Source organism: Mollisia scopiformis (assembly GCF_001500285.1).
Source record: "Mollisia scopiformis unplaced genomic scaffold LY89scaffold_17, whole genome shotgun sequence".
In the NCBI taxonomy this organism is placed as follows: domain Eukaryota; kingdom Fungi; phylum Ascomycota; class Leotiomycetes; order Helotiales; family Mollisiaceae; genus Mollisia; species Mollisia scopiformis.
In genome coordinates, this window is record NW_017263597.1 from 20141 (window position 1) to 37364 (window position 17224).

Below are 17224 nucleotides of genomic sequence, written 5' to 3' on the forward strand. Positions count from 1 at the left end.
AGTATTAGAAGAATGGGACAAAATTCCTCAGGAATGGATCAATGGGCTTATTGAGCAGCAGGACTTCTGGGTACACGACTTAATTAAGCGATGTGGCTGGTCTACAGCTAATTAATTAATAAAATTCATGATTCTGATGCCCTGAACGCACGGACTTTTGTCCCCATGTTCGTAAGTAAGCACTACGCAAAATAAACTATTATTCTGTCACGACTCTCTCCTTACCCTGGTAAGGTCACGTGGGTTGGTATGGTGAATGAAGTAAGATAAGGCAATGATATTGTAGTTAGGAAAACTTAATCAAGTTGAGCACGAAGCTCCTTGTGACGGGTTGAACCCGATATTTGGCTGCACTACTACGTAGTGCAGCCTACACGTGACTACGCGGGCCTGCACATGACTGCGCGACGCCAAAGCGCGCGGGCCATTCTACGAACCAGCGAGAGCCCCTTTTAAAAGAGCTCCTCGTACAAGATAGAACTCTTCTCTCTTTAGTTAATTCTTCTTGTAATACAATCAGGTTCTTGCTTTGACTCATTGCATCCAACCCGTGACATGGGCCACTACTAGGATAAACTTCACAATTGCGACAAACTATATAAACGTTCGAATAACTACTTGCAAAGTCGTGGCCACTTTATTAATAAATATACTACCAAGTTTTACATTTTATATAAGTGTATTTGCTTTTGCCGGCCTTCTTCTTATCGCTACCGTTACACTTAAATCGATTGTGTTCGTTGTTCGAGTGTAAGCAAATACTGTAGGTACTACGGCAAGAACTTGGGACATAAAGGGCATAAGCATGATAATATGAAAGTTTTAAGTAGTGAAAGCGCAAAAAAGCTTTGATTTGCTATGAAATTTAAGTACTAAACATTGCCATCTCCTCTCAATTCCCTCAACTAGCTAGTTTTTGCACTCAATGCACTACCTCTGACCGCACTAGCTCTCTGAATCTCTCAGCATGCACCGGCTCTCTGAATGCACCAGCGCTCAGCAGCACAGCAGAACTGATAGAAGAGGAAGAGAAAGAGAAGTGGGAAAGAGCAGGATCTTATTCTCAGGGGGCTGTGGAGCTGCTCTAGCCTAATAAGGGAGCGCTCGGGTGCTCGGGTTTCAGGAAATGAGGGTATCCACAACTCTACCCGAGCACTCCCGCCCCTTGCTCTACCCACGGGCGTTCTTAATGAAGCTTAGGTAGCTCCACTTTTAGTTCCCCTTAAGTGGAAACTTTTGCGCTGTCACAATCCTCTTCCTTTCACATCACTCTGTGCATATGCTTTGGTGCAGCTAGAGAGCCGGTGCATGCGGAGAGATTTAGAGAGCTAGTATATTCTAAGAGCTAGTGTATTTATGGTGCTGGCGTGCTAAATGCATGAAGATAGCTATTTTATTGAGTATAGGAGGCCTGGAGGTGACTGAGGGAGCTCAGAAAAGATGCAAGTGGTGAAATCATAGCAATTCAACTTATTTTTTGCACTTGAAATACTTCACATTATCATATTATGATACCTGTGCCCTTTATGTCCCAAGTTCCTGCCGTAAAAATCCAAGCACGATCGCAAACTCCCAGCACCATATCCAACGAAAATCAACAAGTTCAAACCCCTCAGGTTAGTAGCTTTGTCAATATCGCAGGTCCCATGGATCCTTTTCTAGCTTCGCGTTCCTGCTTTCTCAGTCTTCAAGTCCTTGCACTTCTTGAAGTTGATGTCTCTTTATGAGTCCTTATGTGCACTGTAAGATGACTAGAATGAGCAAAGCTCTTATCGCAATGAGGGCATGAATAAAGCCTTTCCCCAGTATGAACCCTTTGATGCAGAAGACAAGCACTTTCCCAGGCAAAAGTCTGCTTGCAATGCTCGCATTCGAATGGTGGAAAACTGTGGTCGCGAATCATATGAGCAATTAATTGAGTTTCGTCACGAAATTTTGTCGTACAATCAGTTGCCGTACATTCCTTTAGATTGTAATCTCGATCTTGAACGTCTTTGTCTAACTTGCCGAAAATGGGCATTGACTTGTCGTTCGACATCACTTGAAGTGGTCTTCTGGGGGAGAAACATCCTTCCAAACTTTTCTCAGCAAATTCGCCTTTTTCTTTCGAAATCTTGTTCTGAAGATAAACTCGAGCGAAAAGTCGTTAATGATGATTAGCTTCCAGTTGTAGTGAAGTCAAGCGGAAATTAATAGCTGGCTGACGTAAAAACTTGTATAGCTCGAAAACGATCGTATCAATATCCGCTTTAATAGCAGCCTTCTTCTTTATGTTCGCTCGAAACATACTATCGGCAACTGGGAATCGAAGATAGTGCCTTCTAGCAGGTAATGGGACTTCAGTAAATCTCGAGATGTGATAATCAAAGGTACCACATGGAATCTGGTGAAAATCTGGTAAGTCTCTATCTCCCGCAGCAAAGATGACTTGTTGTAATTGCGGAGCAATTATGTGGTGAGTTATAGCGCTAAAGCCCCAGATAGATTAGAATCCGATATTAAATTCCCGTTTAGCGTAAAGCAAAACGATAGCTAGTCCCCATAAGTAGACGTTGCTTTCGGCAGACTCTAAGTGCGAGCTACGACAGCCAATCCTGTTCGTTTTAGCTTCTGTCAAGCTCTCAAATTTAGTCATGGGAACCACTTACACAAAGAACATTAAGAGCAAGAACCTTTCGTCCAAAGTAACTTTCGATGAATCTGACGAAGCTATGAGTGAATAACTCTTTGCTAGTTAACTCTGCGTCTAAGTCCATTTTGACATCCATCAATGGACACATCATGAAAACAAGGGGACCCCTAGAGTTGCGGCAACGCTTCATCTGAAGAGTATTATCTTTGAAGAGGTTCATTCCTAACTTCTCAATCTCTTTTACGAGATCACGGGCCGAAATTTGTCGATCTCGATACTTCTGAAAAAGAAGAGGAAGGCGCGCAGCTTTTGCACCATAATAGTACTCGTGTAGTGGCCTGAGTGGTTTCTCCCAGGGCCTTAAGTCGTCTTCGCTTCTTTCGACGATAGCCATCATACCGTACTTGGAACTCTCAACATCCTCGATGTTTTCCTCGACTTCGACATCTTCGTCGTCGAAATATCCGCCGTCCTCATCTATCGCTCTCTCGTCTACTACGAAAACTCCATCATAACTCAAGTCGTTTATGCCATCTTCTGAATTAATATTCTCAGTGACTTTGTCCTTGCCCTTCTTGGTGCAAGCATTGAATGATGCCATCGTAATCCGAGATCTTGGGAAAACAATAGAAGTTAGTAAGATACTTAAAATTGAACCACTTAAGGAGACACTGGTAATTTATACAAAGAAGACACCATATAATTGTAGCATGGCACCATGTTTGACAATATCAGAAGTTTGCAAAAATGTGACCTTGTAATTAGAGTCAGAATTAAGATATCAAACGTCTCAGTAAATCATTAAGTTTTGACCGGCTTTAAACTACAAAGCTCGTCGAAAAAAATATAATCAAGTGATCGCATCCCGAGGCTTGACGGAGATGTCAGAAGATGGTGTGCACATCAAGAAGAGCTTCCCCTCCTCCTCTTCTCTAATTCGTGTTCTCTCGAAGTGCTCGAGAATGTTTCTATCTTTATTTTTATTTTTATGTTCGTATTACCTAACTTTTAACCACTATTCTCCCACTCTTAAACATGGTTTATTTGTATACTCTTTTCACTTTCTGAGAATACTTTCTTTCTAGTGACTGGATTATTGCGTTGACTGCGATACACTGCTGATTACACTGCACCGCTGACTGGTTGTCCCGCTGACTGGTTGTACCGCTGACTGCACTGTAGTGCCGTTTGAGTGGCACCACTGACAACGATGCTGATTGTATAGTACCGCCCACTGTATACAACGCTGACTGCACTGCACCGCTGACAGCTCGTACCGCTGACTACACAAGGGGAAGACTTTCGACGTAACATATTTAATAATTCTATTATTCAAAGGAAAATAAAAACGAAAACAAAATTAATTTCATTAAGTATCTTTTAAAATCAATTTATATTACGTGTTATATAAATTTAAGTTTTTTTATTTTTCTAATATTTTTTTTAAAAGAAATCACGTGAATATATAATTTTTTTTTAATATTAGTTTTTAATATATTTAAAGAAAATAAGAAAAATTATTAAATTAATTCTTTAACAAGCCCGTATTACACGTCATACGAGTTAAAAACTATTTTACATCACGTGATTAAACACAGACTATATTTCCTCCTTACACCGGCTCTCGGTGCTTCTTGAAACCTTCTAAAATTAGAAATATTTACTCCGAGAACGCCCACACTCGGACAGGTGGGCAGAAAGATTTCGAGAAGGCCTTAGCGGTGAAGGAACTTGGCAGATTTTTGAAACAAATCTGCTGCCCCAAGCTGCGGCTGCTCCCGATGACATCACTCCATCGAGCATGGGATAGATTGCAAAGACACGCGATGTATTTTCTTATGCTCGTTTAAAATCCATGTTTGCTCGAAACGCCGGTCCCATATGCAGAGAGAGAGAGTTCACTCTTTACAGTACCAACGCCATTGCTGTATGCAAAAACCAATCCCAATGCTTCAAAGCCGCCGGTCGTGACTCCTTAAGAACTCCTCTAAAGCGCCTATAGACAAACCTCTAAACCCCCATCAATAAAGAAAACCATTTGTTAGTCGAAATCGAGTTTAGCAATTAAATACTAAGAGAAGAGAATCTAAATAATTTATTAATATAGGATAATCACTCCGAGAAAAAAAAATTTTCATACCTCGAGAAGATCATATCGTAGTATTATTTCCGAGCGAAAAAGTAAATCACAGGTCCCAGAACACCAATGGCACAAGTGATAATGACGGCGAGAGTAGTTGGCTCCATATGGACGACATTATTGCAGCAACCCCTAGAGGCATGGATAGTGACACCGGCTTGATGTGCAACTGGCTGGTGTGCAACTGCAGCTGGTTGATTTGCGGGTGGATTAGCTACTACAACTTCGGATAGATCGGCTATTGTAGTTGCGGGTGGATCGGCGGCTGCTACTGCTGCAGCTGCTGGGGTTGCGGCTGGGGTTCGGCGGAATAGACGTAGTAAAGGTATTGGTGACATGTCGTAGACTGGAGGAGGGTATTGAGGAAGAATCGAATTATTATCGTTGTTTGAGTTGATAGAAGAAGAGCGATGGTAGCTTCTAGAATCTTTGCAATCGAAGTTTGAGTTGATAGAAGAGGGGTAGTGGCCTTTAGAATCGCGATCGAGGTTTGAGTTGATAAAAGAGGGGTGGTGGCTTCTAGAATTTTTGCGATCGAGGTTTGAATTTATAGATGAAAAGGGGAGGTAGCCTTCTCCAGAATCACAATCATTAGAATTTTGAGTATACGAGTCGTTGCGAGCGCTAATAGAAGAAGGGTGGTAGCCTTCTCTAGAATCGCAGTCATCTTGAGTACTCAGGCCGTCGTTGCGCGCGCTGCTAGTCCCCGTTGGGCACAGACCCCCGTCAACCAGATCACTGTTTATGCTTTTCGGCATGATTGCTGAGGTTTCGATAAGACACCAAAGTGCTTGAATGTTTATTGTTTTGTATTGAAAACAAAGCTACAAACATGGAATTACTTTTAACTACAGATGGTAGTCAATGCGTCTCGAAGCGATCAGCTGACTACCACGACGAAGAAGGCTTCTGATTCATTGGTGGGCGGGTAGGTGGGCAGAAAAAATGAGAAGGGTATCAGCAGTGACGCGCAGGCTAATCAGAGCTAGGCCGGAACGCTGGCAGAAGATTTCGAGAAGGCTTTAGCGGTGAAGGAACTTGGGGCAGGGCAGGGCAGATTTTTGAAATACCTCTCTCCTAGGGTAAATAATTACACCCTTGAGGGTTTTGGAGCACAGACAGAGCTAGGGCTTAGGACCAATTAGTGAGCTGCGTTCACTCAGTTTGTATGTAGAAAGTGCTAGAAGTATAAACCCTCAGGGGTGTAATTATTTACCCCAAGAAAGAGGTAGAAGCGGCTGCGCCCGACGACTAATATCACTTCGTACGCCATGCATGCATGTATGCATGCCTGCATGGAGATCGACGGGATCGACAGGAACCGATCGACCGGAAGGAACCGAGATGAAATGACGGCACGAATCAAGTGGTAGCAGGTCTGATTGATTGAATTGACTGAACTTAGCTGTTGCAACACCAAATAGCTTCAGCAACCTTGTCTGCACTGATTGACTGCACATGCCGCATCGATCTATCCTTCACCCAACTAGCCACCAATGTAATTCCGATGCTACCAATCCAAACGCCATACCATGCTTTGCCTTGTCTTGTTACTACCCGATATGATCTTTAATATCACCGTCGAAAGGACCGGCAACGTTGTATCGAGAGACGAAGTCACGAACTTGGATAGACTTGTTAATATTGACTGCTTTCGAAATTGAGAACGTGAATGAATGGGCGGCGTACTTGACAGGTTTAATAGCGGTATCCAGCATGTCCCCAGCCCAGGAAGAGTAAACCGAAGACCAGCGCAGCGAGGAGGAAGAGTAAACCGAAGACTAGCGCAACGATGAAAAAGAACCATCTCTTTTGAGCTCCCATGAAAGCGTCCATCACTTGCTTTGCGTTCATTTCGTCTTCGTTTTCGGTATTGTCGTCGAAAGCGGGGTCGGTAAGAGGATTGTTTAGAGGACAAGGTAAGACTAGAAGTTAATAGTTATAGTAGACGAATCGCAAATTAAATCTTACCAGTGTGGTGCTCGAATTGGTCGTTGCTTTCAAAGTGCTCGAGTTCGTTATTGTTGTTTTCTTCAAGGAATTCGGGCTCGGAACCAAAGCTTGGATTATTATCGACTTTGGCTTCGGCTTCCGCGTTCGCTTCGGCTCTAGCACGTGAAGACTTTATTTGCTTCTCTTGCGACGACATCATGGTGGTTGGTTATTGCGTCGTTGTATCTTTCACGTCGTTGCGTTGTTATTTATTGTTTGAAAACTACAAAGATATTTCATAAATACTATACTATATTTTTCTGCACTATAAACGCACAGATCTTTTTGTACACCGCCCTCCATATTGCCCTGGACTCTCCCCGATTTATTTCTTAATTGGTGGGTGGTGGCGCGAAGCTTCGCGCCACTTACTGCGCCCAATCAGAGAGAGCTATTCGGACAGGTGGTAGAAGATTTCGAGAAGGCTTCCCAGAGTTCTCTTTCACAGCTTCAAGCCCCTTCCTCCAACAGATCAGGCCAAATCGAGTCACCCCTAGATGCGGTTGGGGGCCAAGCGGAGGGGTTGGAGCCGCATTCCCAGCCTCCCCATTTTTTTACTCGGGACGATACTGTCTGTGGATTGGCCAATGTAAGCTATGTCAGACGAACCTTGGAAACCGCTTGTTTTGAACGCCAACAACAGAGGTGAACAACTGCTCTGTGTAACGTAACTGTGCTTCAAATAGGTCATTGCCGACAGATGGATGCATGGAGTGCAGTTTCTGGGGTCAGCGGTAACCTACGCCCTACCCGACTGGGCTGAGTGCGGCTGAGAATGTGCGGGGTATCAGACCGGTAGGACTACTTTAGTATTGGTGATAACGACTCCACTGTCCAGGATACAGAGTTGGTTGGCAGTTGTCTACTTCAGTATTCGGCCAGCTTAAGTCGCCACAGGCTATCTCTAGCTATCAAATCACATCACCGAGCATTGCTCCAAGTCCATTTTCACACCGACAGTACTGGTGCTGCTTCGAGATTGTTGCACCAAACGACCGCTTCCTCATCGCACGAGTTCGGCTGCCGAAACATGCGCATCCTGAGAGCAACGCCACAGACACGGACCAGGAGTACTTGATCCAATGCGAAGTTGCGACCATGGAGTTCCGGCGGGCGAATGTCGGAACTGTCCCATTACAATCTTCCCGTAAGTTTTAACCCTCCTTCATCTTGTTTATAGGCATAGTAGTTCTAACCTCTTGGAGGTCTCGACGCAAGAGCACGTTTTTGCACAATGGACGTCATTTCAGACAGAGCTTGCCGCGTTTACCTTTCCACAGATGGGCTCAATCTCGCAATTTTCCACAGACACTGGTCCTATAATGGGCGCAATCGCTACATCTTCGATTGACGGCCTTCCAACTGCCGGCCCATTCCATTCCGGATGGGACTACTTCGTTGCCGTGGCGGAAGGTCTTGTCGCCCATGCACTCCAAAGGAAGCGTTCCGACACAGGGAGTAGCCCGTTTGCTACTCTTGGGCCTCTCGTCTTTCGAAATACCGTGCGCGACACGGAAATTTTCAAGAGCAGCCAAGGGCCGTTTCACATCAATCACATGGACATGGGCATACAGAACATTCTCATCGATGACGACTTTAATTTCGTCGCCGTGATTGACTGGGAACTTGCGCAATCGGCGCCTTGGGAAGTTAATCACTATCCCATGCCGATCCCGCTGATCTCCTCCGACACGGAAACTGCCGAGATTCTCTACGACGCGGGACACAAGGCCCATCGCAATATATCACGCCAGGTCGGGGCGAGATTACTGTACCGACAGAAGTTTAAGGACGCGGAACGAGCGCTTGAAAAGAGAGGCAATTCACTGCACTACTCAATTGCTGAGCTTCTTGAAGGAAAGGCGTCTAGGATCTACGGCTTGGTTGGAAAGATTGGCGTCTTTCATGGCATGGAGGAAGAGCTCACATACGAGTTGGTCCCGACTAGGCTACGGGCTTACAGGACCGGAAGCAGAACAGCACCTTCGGATGCTGGAAGAGGAGACAAAGGGGGCGATAATTGCCGCTATAATCTTAGACGACAAGTGACCCCACCAAAGTCCATATCCGTCTTCGGATCTGAGCAGTCGCTGCTCTAACCTGAGCCGAGGACGAGGGCTTCTGAGTCCTGCCTAATCCTGCCTGAGCAACCTAAGCACTCTCTGTCAGCCTGAGCAATATAAGTGGGGGTCCGTTCTGGCTCCCTGTGTCACGATCACGTTCCTGGGACCCTGCGGGATCCCAGGATACGGAGGAATCCTGGGCGTACGTGTCCCAGGACACGTACGGTCCCAGGAACGCACTGGACTGTTGAACGTTTAATGAGGTAAACAACCAGACGGCTTATTGGATGTAGGAATGAGCGACCAGCAAGTCACGGGACAAGTGTCACGTGATGTGCTAGCTCTGCCAGCCCGGCTAGCATGGCTAGCAGCGACGTGCTAGATTGTCTAGCACGGCTAGCGCGGGGAAGCAGAGGTTCTATATAAGACTGGCATTTCTGCTATTAGGTAGGAGCTTCGTGCTCAACTTGATTATCATTCTTGACTTCAATACTATTGCCTACTTTACTTCATCTACCATACCAACCCACGTGACCTTACTTCCAGGTAAGGCAGGAACCGTGACACCCTGGTACCCTGTTTTGGCTCCTTGTGATCCGGTTATAGTTCCACAGGTTGATCGTGTAGCCGCGAAGGAACTATAGGAACAGAATAATACTACTCTAGCACCCCATCCACAATAAAACATTTCTCACCCGATCACATAGGGCTGGCGAAAATATCATTCTGATCTGAATAGATGAAGATAGAATGCTCGAAGATTCCGTCTACGGCTAGATTATCGGAATACCTACGATACTTACGGCGAGAGCAAAGCTCTTGACCACACGAAGCACTGGGTTAGCAAAATGTTTGGGTTCTCTCACGCCTTCTTGAAGTTTCACACTGGCTGGCGTTGAAAGATGGTAAAATAGCGAAGATATCTTCATTCCTGGGGGCTCTTAGAGAGTACTGAATCTCGAGAATCTAGGGTTATCAGACTGGTTGCCAATGATTCGAGAGAACTAGACCTTGAAATCGAGTTTTGCGCCTGATCTGAATCTCTTTCAGACTGGACTAGGCGCTGTAGCCGTATTGCTCTGAAACGCTTCTGGGCCCGCAGAACACAGAGCCATGCCCAGAAAATTTGTACTATGGTAACCCTGCTGGTTCGCATATCTTGCTGATCAAGTGGGAGTTGCTTAAATTCAGGTGAATTTGTATCCACGCTACTCTGTTTCTTCCAATCTTCAAGGCCTGGAGCGTCAAGCCAAGCCATCCCTCTTTTTGCAATCACGTCAGAGACGAATTGATACCCCTCGGCCTGCACCGATTCAGGAATCGTGTACGTAATTTCACACAGCTTCTCGAATTCCTCATCCAGAATATTGGACTTATCGACAAAATGTATATTCGGAGAGAGAAATTCCTGTAAATACTCTAGGTAGTCTTGTTTTAGACGAAGATTCTCGATAGTAGTAGAAGTTTCAAGGCTCCGAGTCGTTGTGATGTAATCTTGATCGATAAAAAATCTCGGAAGAGGAAAACCGAAAGAGAATGGCCTTGTGGTAATCTGCTCCCAGTCAAGCAGTGCGATAGGAACCCCCTCTCTGTCGACGATTATATTTTTGTATGACATATCAAAATGGTGCAAGAAAGTTGATCGCGGAGGAAGAGTTGTTTCTTTGACGATGAGAGGGATGACGTAGCGAAGCGATTGACAATATTGAGGAATTCGTTCCAGATCAGACTTTGAGTACAATGAAGGCCAGAGCTGCAAATCTTGTCGCTTAGAGTGCATTGTTCCCTGGGATTCGAAGTCGTTAAACAGATCCCAAAATTGGCTCCGCTTATGTTGACGGGGATCCAGTGTCTCCGCCTGATATATTTCGACAAATCCTCGCAAGTAGTCTCGAACACTATCGTATGGCCCGCGTGGAATGTTATATTCCTGTCGATAGTCGTACGCGAACTGAAAATCTGAGGATGGTCCGAGGTAAAAATCGCTCAGAATAGGATTTCGTAGTGGGTTCCAGCGGCAATACAGACTTCCAATCTTGTCAAATCGGAGGGTTGAAAGTTGATGGACCCAGCGAGCAACATTGCGATAGACCCGTTGTTTCTGCCCCATGCTAAGTCCAGCTTCAATAACCGAATCAAGCGTATGACCGTCAATCTTCTCCATTAAGATCCATTCCAAGACTTGCTCAGGAAAGCAGAACACGTAGCTCGATATCTTTATATGCAAAGGACTCAAAGTGGGGATAGGGTCGCCTTGTACATAAACAAATCTCCTGTCATGATATTCGTCATGTTATCTCTACTAAGCTCGGGATAATCTATATTCCTCTTCGTTTCGGCAGCTCAAACAAACGGATCGAAGGTTTAATGCAAGAAGCAACTCCGAAACTGGTTATTTTGTTCAAGGAGCATTCGGAAAATTTCTCGACCTCCTGGCATCTTATCTACGCAGAGCATGTTTTAGACTGGCAGACTCCGGACTCTGTAACTCTACCAGAAGTCTGCCATACGGTGGATGATCCTGCCATGATCCTCTTTACCAGTGAGACAACTGGGGTTCCGAAAGGTGTCTTTATGCCTAATCGCCAGGTTGCAGGTATGCAGTCACAATGGCCGAAGCGTATCGATATGGCCAAGATAATCGAATCTTTTCTTTTGCCAGCTACTGTTTCGACGTATTCATCACTGACATCTTCGGGGGTCTTTCTGCCGGGGCTGTTGTATGCATTGCACCCCAGATAGCGACAATGGATGATCTCACCAGGCTGCTCAATGTATCCAGATCGACGTATGTAAACTTCACGTCCTCGGCGGCGTCGACGTTGGACCCACATGAGCTGCCTCATCTGCAGTCCCTTGTTCTAACGGGCGAGCCTGCAACAAGAATGCTTTTCCAAACATGGACATCCAGAGTTCAACTAACGAATTCTTACGGTAGGAATTCTCCCAGATCTAAGAAGCACGTACTAACTCATGCAAGCCCCACAGAAGCAGCAGTTATCACTTGGGTTGATGTCAGTCCTAATACTGATCCTCAATGCGTCGGAAATGTGGTTCCTGGTATGGAGGTAATGGTTCTAGACGACTCACTGAGAAGGGTCCCAATAGGGGTGCAAGGCACTATTTTTGCGGTTGTTCGGGCCTGAGGCCGGCAAGGTATTTCACTATCTTTGCGCATAAGCAGCTGTTCCATCAAAACCTCATCATCTTCCCGTGCCAATCCCAAAGTTCCAAAGCGACTCGAAACTTAAAACGGAAAGCATGCCTCATCGCTCACGGTTTTATCCACTGTTCCGCTGGCCTGTACACAGACCTACTGCTCATCAGTATATTCGACCTTCAATCATGGCGACGGCGAAGACAGATATGGCCAGCACACACATGCAGAGTACAAGCCACGCCCTGGCAATACCTCTCCTCACCGCCGTAAGAAATGATGGTACTGATATGCACGGAATAAGCGCCCTAAACATTCATTTCAGATCTTAATTTTTTGTAGAAGAAGATATTTCCGAGGAGGATCTCTACAGATACACGAGGCATCGCTGGGTGTCCGTTTATTATTCATTTTACATAGGTAAACGCTAATCAAACATAGATACAATGAATCACGCCGTCTATCAGAGAGGTACCTCAAATTTGACCTTCAACAACTCTTAAAAGCTGCAGTCGCAGCGATCTCTAGCCAGGGTGCCCGGTATTGTACGTCCTTTCGACACCTACTTATCATTACCCTCGTGACTGACTTAGACTGCAGGCACTAAAGTCCTCAAGTGTAAAGAGGGCTTAAATAATAAAGCCTATCTGCTCACTATGGATAACGGTGCGGAAGTCTTTGCAAAGCTCCCAAATCCGTGTGCAGGGCCTTTGTTTTATACAACGGCGTCAGAAGTTGCCACTCGCGAATTCGTAAGTGCTTAGCTTAAGCCTGAGAGCGGAAACCGACATTAATATTGTTAGCTGCGCGACGTGTTGAATATTCCCACTTCTCGCATAATCGCCTGGTCTGCCGATCGAAATAATCCAGTCAGAGCAGAATACATTCTCGAGGAGAAGGCCCCAGGCAAACCACTCGGGAGACTCTGGCAAGACTGGGATAAATGGCAAATGAAGGACAGAATCACTATGATAGAGTAAATTGTGGAGATTGAGCGGAAGCTTGGATCTACGAAGAGTGTGAACTCCGGCTGTATCTATTTCAGGGAAGATATTCCAGATTGTGACGCCCTAGTGACCAATCCGCCACTATGCTCATTAATACTCGAGCGTTTCACGTTGGGACCACTTGTTGAGAAGGAATTGTGGCGCGGTGAAAAGTTCAGCATGGGTATAAATCGAGGACCATGTGAGTCTTCATTACTGCATTACGACTAGTCTTGGTCTGGTGGCGCGCAGATGAGGGGCCGCAGGGGTTTGTTGGGGCGGTGGCCGAGAGCGAGAAGAGATTCGTTAAAGCCTATGCCCGTCCGCGTACGAATTACGCTCGCTCTCTTACGGAACCCGAATCGCCCGACGAAATGCTCGACCTCTTGGATCTGTATCTTCGACTGGCTCCGGTCATGGTGCCTCCTCAATCTTTTGACGATACGCACTCGCCAACACTGTGGCATCCGGACTTCTATCTTGACAATGTATTCGTTGACCCCGAATTAAAGCAAATTACCCGCGTAATCGACTGGCAATCAGCTGCAGTTCTACCGCTTTTTTACCAATGTGGCGTCCCAACAATGTTCAAGCATCAAGGGCCGGTGTCTGGTGACATGACTATCTGGCCTAAACGTCCAGAGAATTATCACAGCCTGGAACAAGACGAGAAGGAAATGATCGACAATCTTATAGGGAGCGAGTGTCTCCATAAATATTACCTTGCAAATTACGCACAACAAAAACCCAAGACATTAGGCTGCCCTGCAACTACAAGACGACGTACGAACGCAACCAACACGCATTGTTCAGAACGTATGGAAAGATTGTGATGTATTTTTCCTTCGGCGAGCGCTGATCAGAATTGTGAAAGGGTGGACAGATCTTTGCCTGGACTCTGGTCCATGTCCCGTAAGCTTCAACGAGCAAGAGATGGCTCTATTCGCGCACGAGGAAGAGAATAGGGGCTACGTCAGCGAGATATTAACACTCTTTCGAAACAATTGGAGATTGTCTCCAGATGGATCGATAGGATCAGCTAGATTTGACGAAATACAGAATGAACTAACGCGGATGAGGAATGCTTTCGTCGGGGCTGCTGACAACGAGGAGGACAGGCTACTCGCTCAGAAGCTATGGCCGTACCAGGATACTACGGACATCTAGAGTTGTATGGGCTCAACGACATTGTGTGATTGGTATGACGCAGCAAAAGGGAGCAGAGAAGGAGAGTGATTGAACATATGCGAGGCGCATTGTTTCTTTACAAAGGCAGGAGTTTGAGATAGTCTCCCTAATTGCAATGGTTAGATGGATGTAGGTTTGGTTAAATCACGTGTGATCACATCTTGCTTCACCAAGTACCGCCTCCCGGTTTTTGATCTTTCTCCAATTGTGACACGCAGAATCTCCGCCATCATTTCACATAGCTCACCATATCCCTCCGATCCATCAAGCAACTTTGAAACCATTCGATCTTCCGAACGCTGTCTACTCTTGCAAGTACAAGGAGGAACTATTGGCGGCAAAAGTAAGTGCGCTTGCGGAATTATTCGTTCCTCATGTGTGTCCCAGCATGAAAAGACGCTTCTTTAACACCAGTTTCAAATGAAGTCGCCTGCCGATCATGGATTTGACTTGTGAAAACGATGCTGCTATACTTGAGGAATTTGTAAACCGCGAAGTAAATATTGTCCTACAGCCTAAGACTATCGTGCTGACTCCTTTTGAGGGTGGAGAGGTTAGCAATTACGAACTTATTACAGACAATGCCGAAGATGACGAGAACGATGTTCCGGCACCAGATAGAGCAGTGGGAGCTTGTGTTAAGGCAGGCAAAACGAACGGTTGGGTTGAAATACCCAGGGGCTCTCGCTATGACGTACAAGCGGGAGAAGTGGAGCTCTATGTTGGTGAAGGATAGATGTGCGGGAAGTAGACGTGAAATGGATAGTTGAGAAATAGTAGATTTCATGACATAGGTTTGTTTCCTGACAACCTTCCAACTGCACAAAGAAAAGCTTTTTCGACAGCCAATGATCAAGGAAATCACAGAAGGTAGGCCCCTGAATGTATCCCAATCCGACTCCCTCAAATTCCGTATTGCCTCGATGATATGGCTAGTGCATGCCTTGAAGTTTAGATCTAGGAGGAGGTCAGTTGAAATATTATCAAGTGATGAGATTACATGACCTTAGATCTGTTTGGAAAAGTTTTTAACTCGCTGTGCTGTCCCGTTCCCTGGACCACAGGCCTCCAGAACGGTCCGAAAGTAATCATTTGCAGTGTGTATGTGTTGAACTTCCTTAGTTAAAGGGCGCCTGATCCTGATCTTTACCTGTTTCGATGCCAAAGGTACCGTTTCATGGGCTCGAAGAGTCGCCGTCACTTGCAATGATGAATCAAGGTTGTTTCTCGTGAATTGGGTTGAGGTCTGAGGGAAGGGGTGATGCTTTCCGTGCAGCACTAGTGAAACATTAGCAACAGTCGACGAGTGTGCTTGTTGGTTCAATAGTGATGGACCGCCTTCACCAATCTGGGGGTCCACCGTCGTGCTAGACATACCTCCACTTGTTTGGTGTTGATCGATTTTCTCTGAGAACGGTGTATCAATCGTCTTCGGCTGCAGGTTATTTCCCAGTGATGAATCGATCCTTGATAAGAGCCCCTTGTGCTGGTGTGTGCCATGTATTCCCTGAATCATATGGCCAGAGCTCCACCTGGAAGATGAAGGGGTTTCTGCGAGCATTGTAGCTGAATCCACTTTGATGATCAGCTTCTCGTGTCGATGGGTTGGACTCGTATTAAGTGCAGAGGGCATCGCAGACGAGGGGTGGATCTGGCGAACTGCTTCTGGCACTGGCGAAATATTAGCGACTGGTAAGCCAGGGAAGCATACATTCTACGAACCTGAAGGCATGCTTCTTCTATTATTCCACGATTGTGCGCCTTGTAGGAAAGGGTATGATGATAGGTTTTCGATCCGGCGGCGCTTGGTCTGGCCTATCTCGCCCTCCCCTAGTTCATGTGTATTCAACAATTGGTCTTCACGAGGCCATTGGCGCTTGAGCCTCACTTGCCCCATGTTATCAGACCGCCCTCTACCTTCCTGTTGCGCCTCTGCTTGGAATGCCTCTGGTACGACCTTGGATGGTAATCGACCAATACCGTCGTTAGTCGACCGAGCCTTGTTTTTCGACGATAAATTGACGTCCTCGTTCAGGATTTGTAAGGGTTTCGCAGAAGGGGTGTCTGAGGATTCGTTGAATGTTGGAGATGAGGGATGGATGTCCTGAATTGCGTCTGGCACTGAAGTATCAGTAACTGGCAAACCGGAGAAGGTGTATCTAACGAACCTGAAGATTCGGGTGCGCTTGCTTGGACAAGAATGGGAGGTCCTGTGCACAATTCTTCCACTGTCCTATTGAATTCCGCTAAGTACCTCTGACTCCGATAAAGTCTTTCCTGAAGTTCGAGATGGTCCTGCTCCGCAATGGCATCGACAATCTCCTCGAATTCTAGACGCAGCGTCGTCATTCGTCTGTCGGGGTGTGAGATGTAATTCGCCTCCTGTGTAGCAGCCTCTTCCAGGACTGTCTTGAACTCAGCTTCGAGCTGCAAATTGAGCTCTCGAGAGCATTTGTCGCACTCTGCGATCAGCTCTGCAAATTTCTCGAGGCCGCTTTTGAATTCTTCATCGCGCGTCACTGCTATTGATCGAAGCTCTGTTGCCAACTTGGCATTGATCAACGCTCTTCCGTTCCCTAGTTTGATCCTGTACTCTTTCCTCTTCTGCTCTGCCCCTATCACCGGCTTCTGAATCTCCCGCCCACGTCTGTCGAGTCTCTGGACTGCCCCAAACACGGCACTGAATGCTTCTACGAAAGCATCACGGAGGTGGACGTATTTTTTTCCGACAAGAACATGTTTACTGATATCGGCCAGATACGCTTCAGGCGGGGTTCTGTTGTTACCCGTGTTGTTATCAGACAATAGGAGGTGCCTGCAGCGTGGCCACTCTTTATCCGTTATGGAAGCTATTTCATGCTGGGTGTACCTTCCTCCATTTTTGATGACGGTTGGAAGATCAAGCTCAGAAATCCTTTCCTGGAACTTCTTTTCTTCGCACTTTTCTTTCGTCTCCTCTTAGACAACAGCGCCTCCTGTTGCACGTTTCTCGCTCTTGGCTTCAAGCCAAGCCTGGAGCCATAGTTGCATGTTGCTCCTTGGCTGGTTGTGCTCTTTACCTTTGAA

General features: G+C 46.1%; 8 protein-coding genes across 8 annotated transcripts; 3 read left to right on the forward strand and 5 right to left on the reverse strand.

The window, feature by feature from the left end:
• Window positions 1–2579: 2579 nt before the first annotated feature.
• LY89DRAFT_671506 (uncharacterized protein) lies at window positions 2580–3233 on the reverse strand (the record flags this gene model as incomplete). Its single annotated transcript, XM_018213221.1, has 2 exons — window positions 2580–2594; window positions 2649–3233. 2 exons carry the CDS (start codon window positions 3231–3233, stop codon window positions 2580–2582), a joined length of 600 nt encoding a protein of 199 aa, XP_018068485.1.
• Window positions 3234–4567: 1334 nt separating this feature from the next.
• Window positions 4568–5530, reverse strand: LY89DRAFT_720506 (uncharacterized protein; the record flags this gene model as incomplete). The annotated part of the gene is made up of 2 exons (XM_018218575.1): window positions 4568–4718; window positions 4773–5530. The coding sequence occupies one exon, from the start codon at window positions 5528–5530 to the stop codon at window positions 4796–4798; it is 735 nt and encodes a 244-aa protein (XP_018068486.1). The 3' UTR covers window positions 4568–4718; window positions 4773–4795.
• Window positions 5531–6719: 1189 nt separating this feature from the next.
• LY89DRAFT_686666 (uncharacterized protein) lies at window positions 6720–6955 on the reverse strand. The gene has a single exon (XM_018215337.1). It carries the CDS (start codon window positions 6922–6924, stop codon window positions 6733–6735), a length of 192 nt encoding a protein of 63 aa, XP_018068487.1. The 5' UTR covers window positions 6925–6955; the 3' UTR covers window positions 6720–6732.
• Window positions 6956–7261: 306 nt separating this feature from the next.
• LY89DRAFT_698585 (uncharacterized protein) lies at window positions 7262–8813 on the forward strand (the record flags this gene model as incomplete). Its single annotated transcript, XM_018216990.1, has 4 exons — window positions 7262–7353; window positions 7694–7915; window positions 7945–8647; window positions 8685–8813. 4 exons carry the CDS (start codon window positions 7262–7264, stop codon window positions 8811–8813), a joined length of 1146 nt encoding a protein of 381 aa, XP_018068488.1.
• A 939-nt stretch (window positions 8814–9752) lies between these two features.
• Window positions 9753–11105, reverse strand: LY89DRAFT_751839 (uncharacterized protein; the record flags this gene model as incomplete). Its single annotated transcript, XM_018221237.1, has 1 exon — window positions 9753–11105. A coding segment is annotated over one exon (1353 nt), but the record flags the coding sequence as incomplete, so codon positions are not given.
• Window positions 11106–11436: 331 nt separating this feature from the next.
• On the forward strand, window positions 11437–11973 carry LY89DRAFT_736182 (acetyl-CoA synthetase-like protein; the record flags this gene model as incomplete). Its single annotated transcript, XM_018220092.1, has 2 exons — window positions 11437–11761; window positions 11816–11973. 2 exons carry the CDS (start codon window positions 11437–11439, stop codon window positions 11971–11973), a joined length of 483 nt encoding a protein of 160 aa, XP_018068490.1.
• Window positions 11974–12172: 199 nt separating this feature from the next.
• LY89DRAFT_698586 (uncharacterized protein) lies at window positions 12173–14137 on the forward strand (the record flags this gene model as incomplete). Its single annotated transcript, XM_018216991.1, has 8 exons — window positions 12173–12266; window positions 12327–12378; window positions 12426–12529; window positions 12585–12736; window positions 12788–12960; window positions 13003–13172; window positions 13223–13575; window positions 13730–14137. The coding sequence occupies 8 exons, from the start codon at window positions 12173–12175 to the stop codon at window positions 14135–14137; spliced, it is 1506 nt and encodes a 501-aa protein (XP_018068491.1).
• Window positions 14138–15005: 868 nt separating this feature from the next.
• On the reverse strand, window positions 15006–16846 carry LY89DRAFT_130332 (uncharacterized protein). Its single transcript, XM_018205236.1, has 4 exons — window positions 16327–16846; window positions 15881–16273; window positions 15164–15829; window positions 15006–15115 (listed from the first exon to the last, which is right to left on the reverse strand). Exons 1-3 carry the CDS (start codon window positions 16505–16507, stop codon window positions 15165–15167), a joined length of 1239 nt encoding a protein of 412 aa, XP_018068492.1. The 5' UTR covers window positions 16508–16846; the 3' UTR covers window positions 15006–15115; window position 15164.
• Between the last annotated feature and the right edge of the window lie 378 nt (window positions 16847–17224).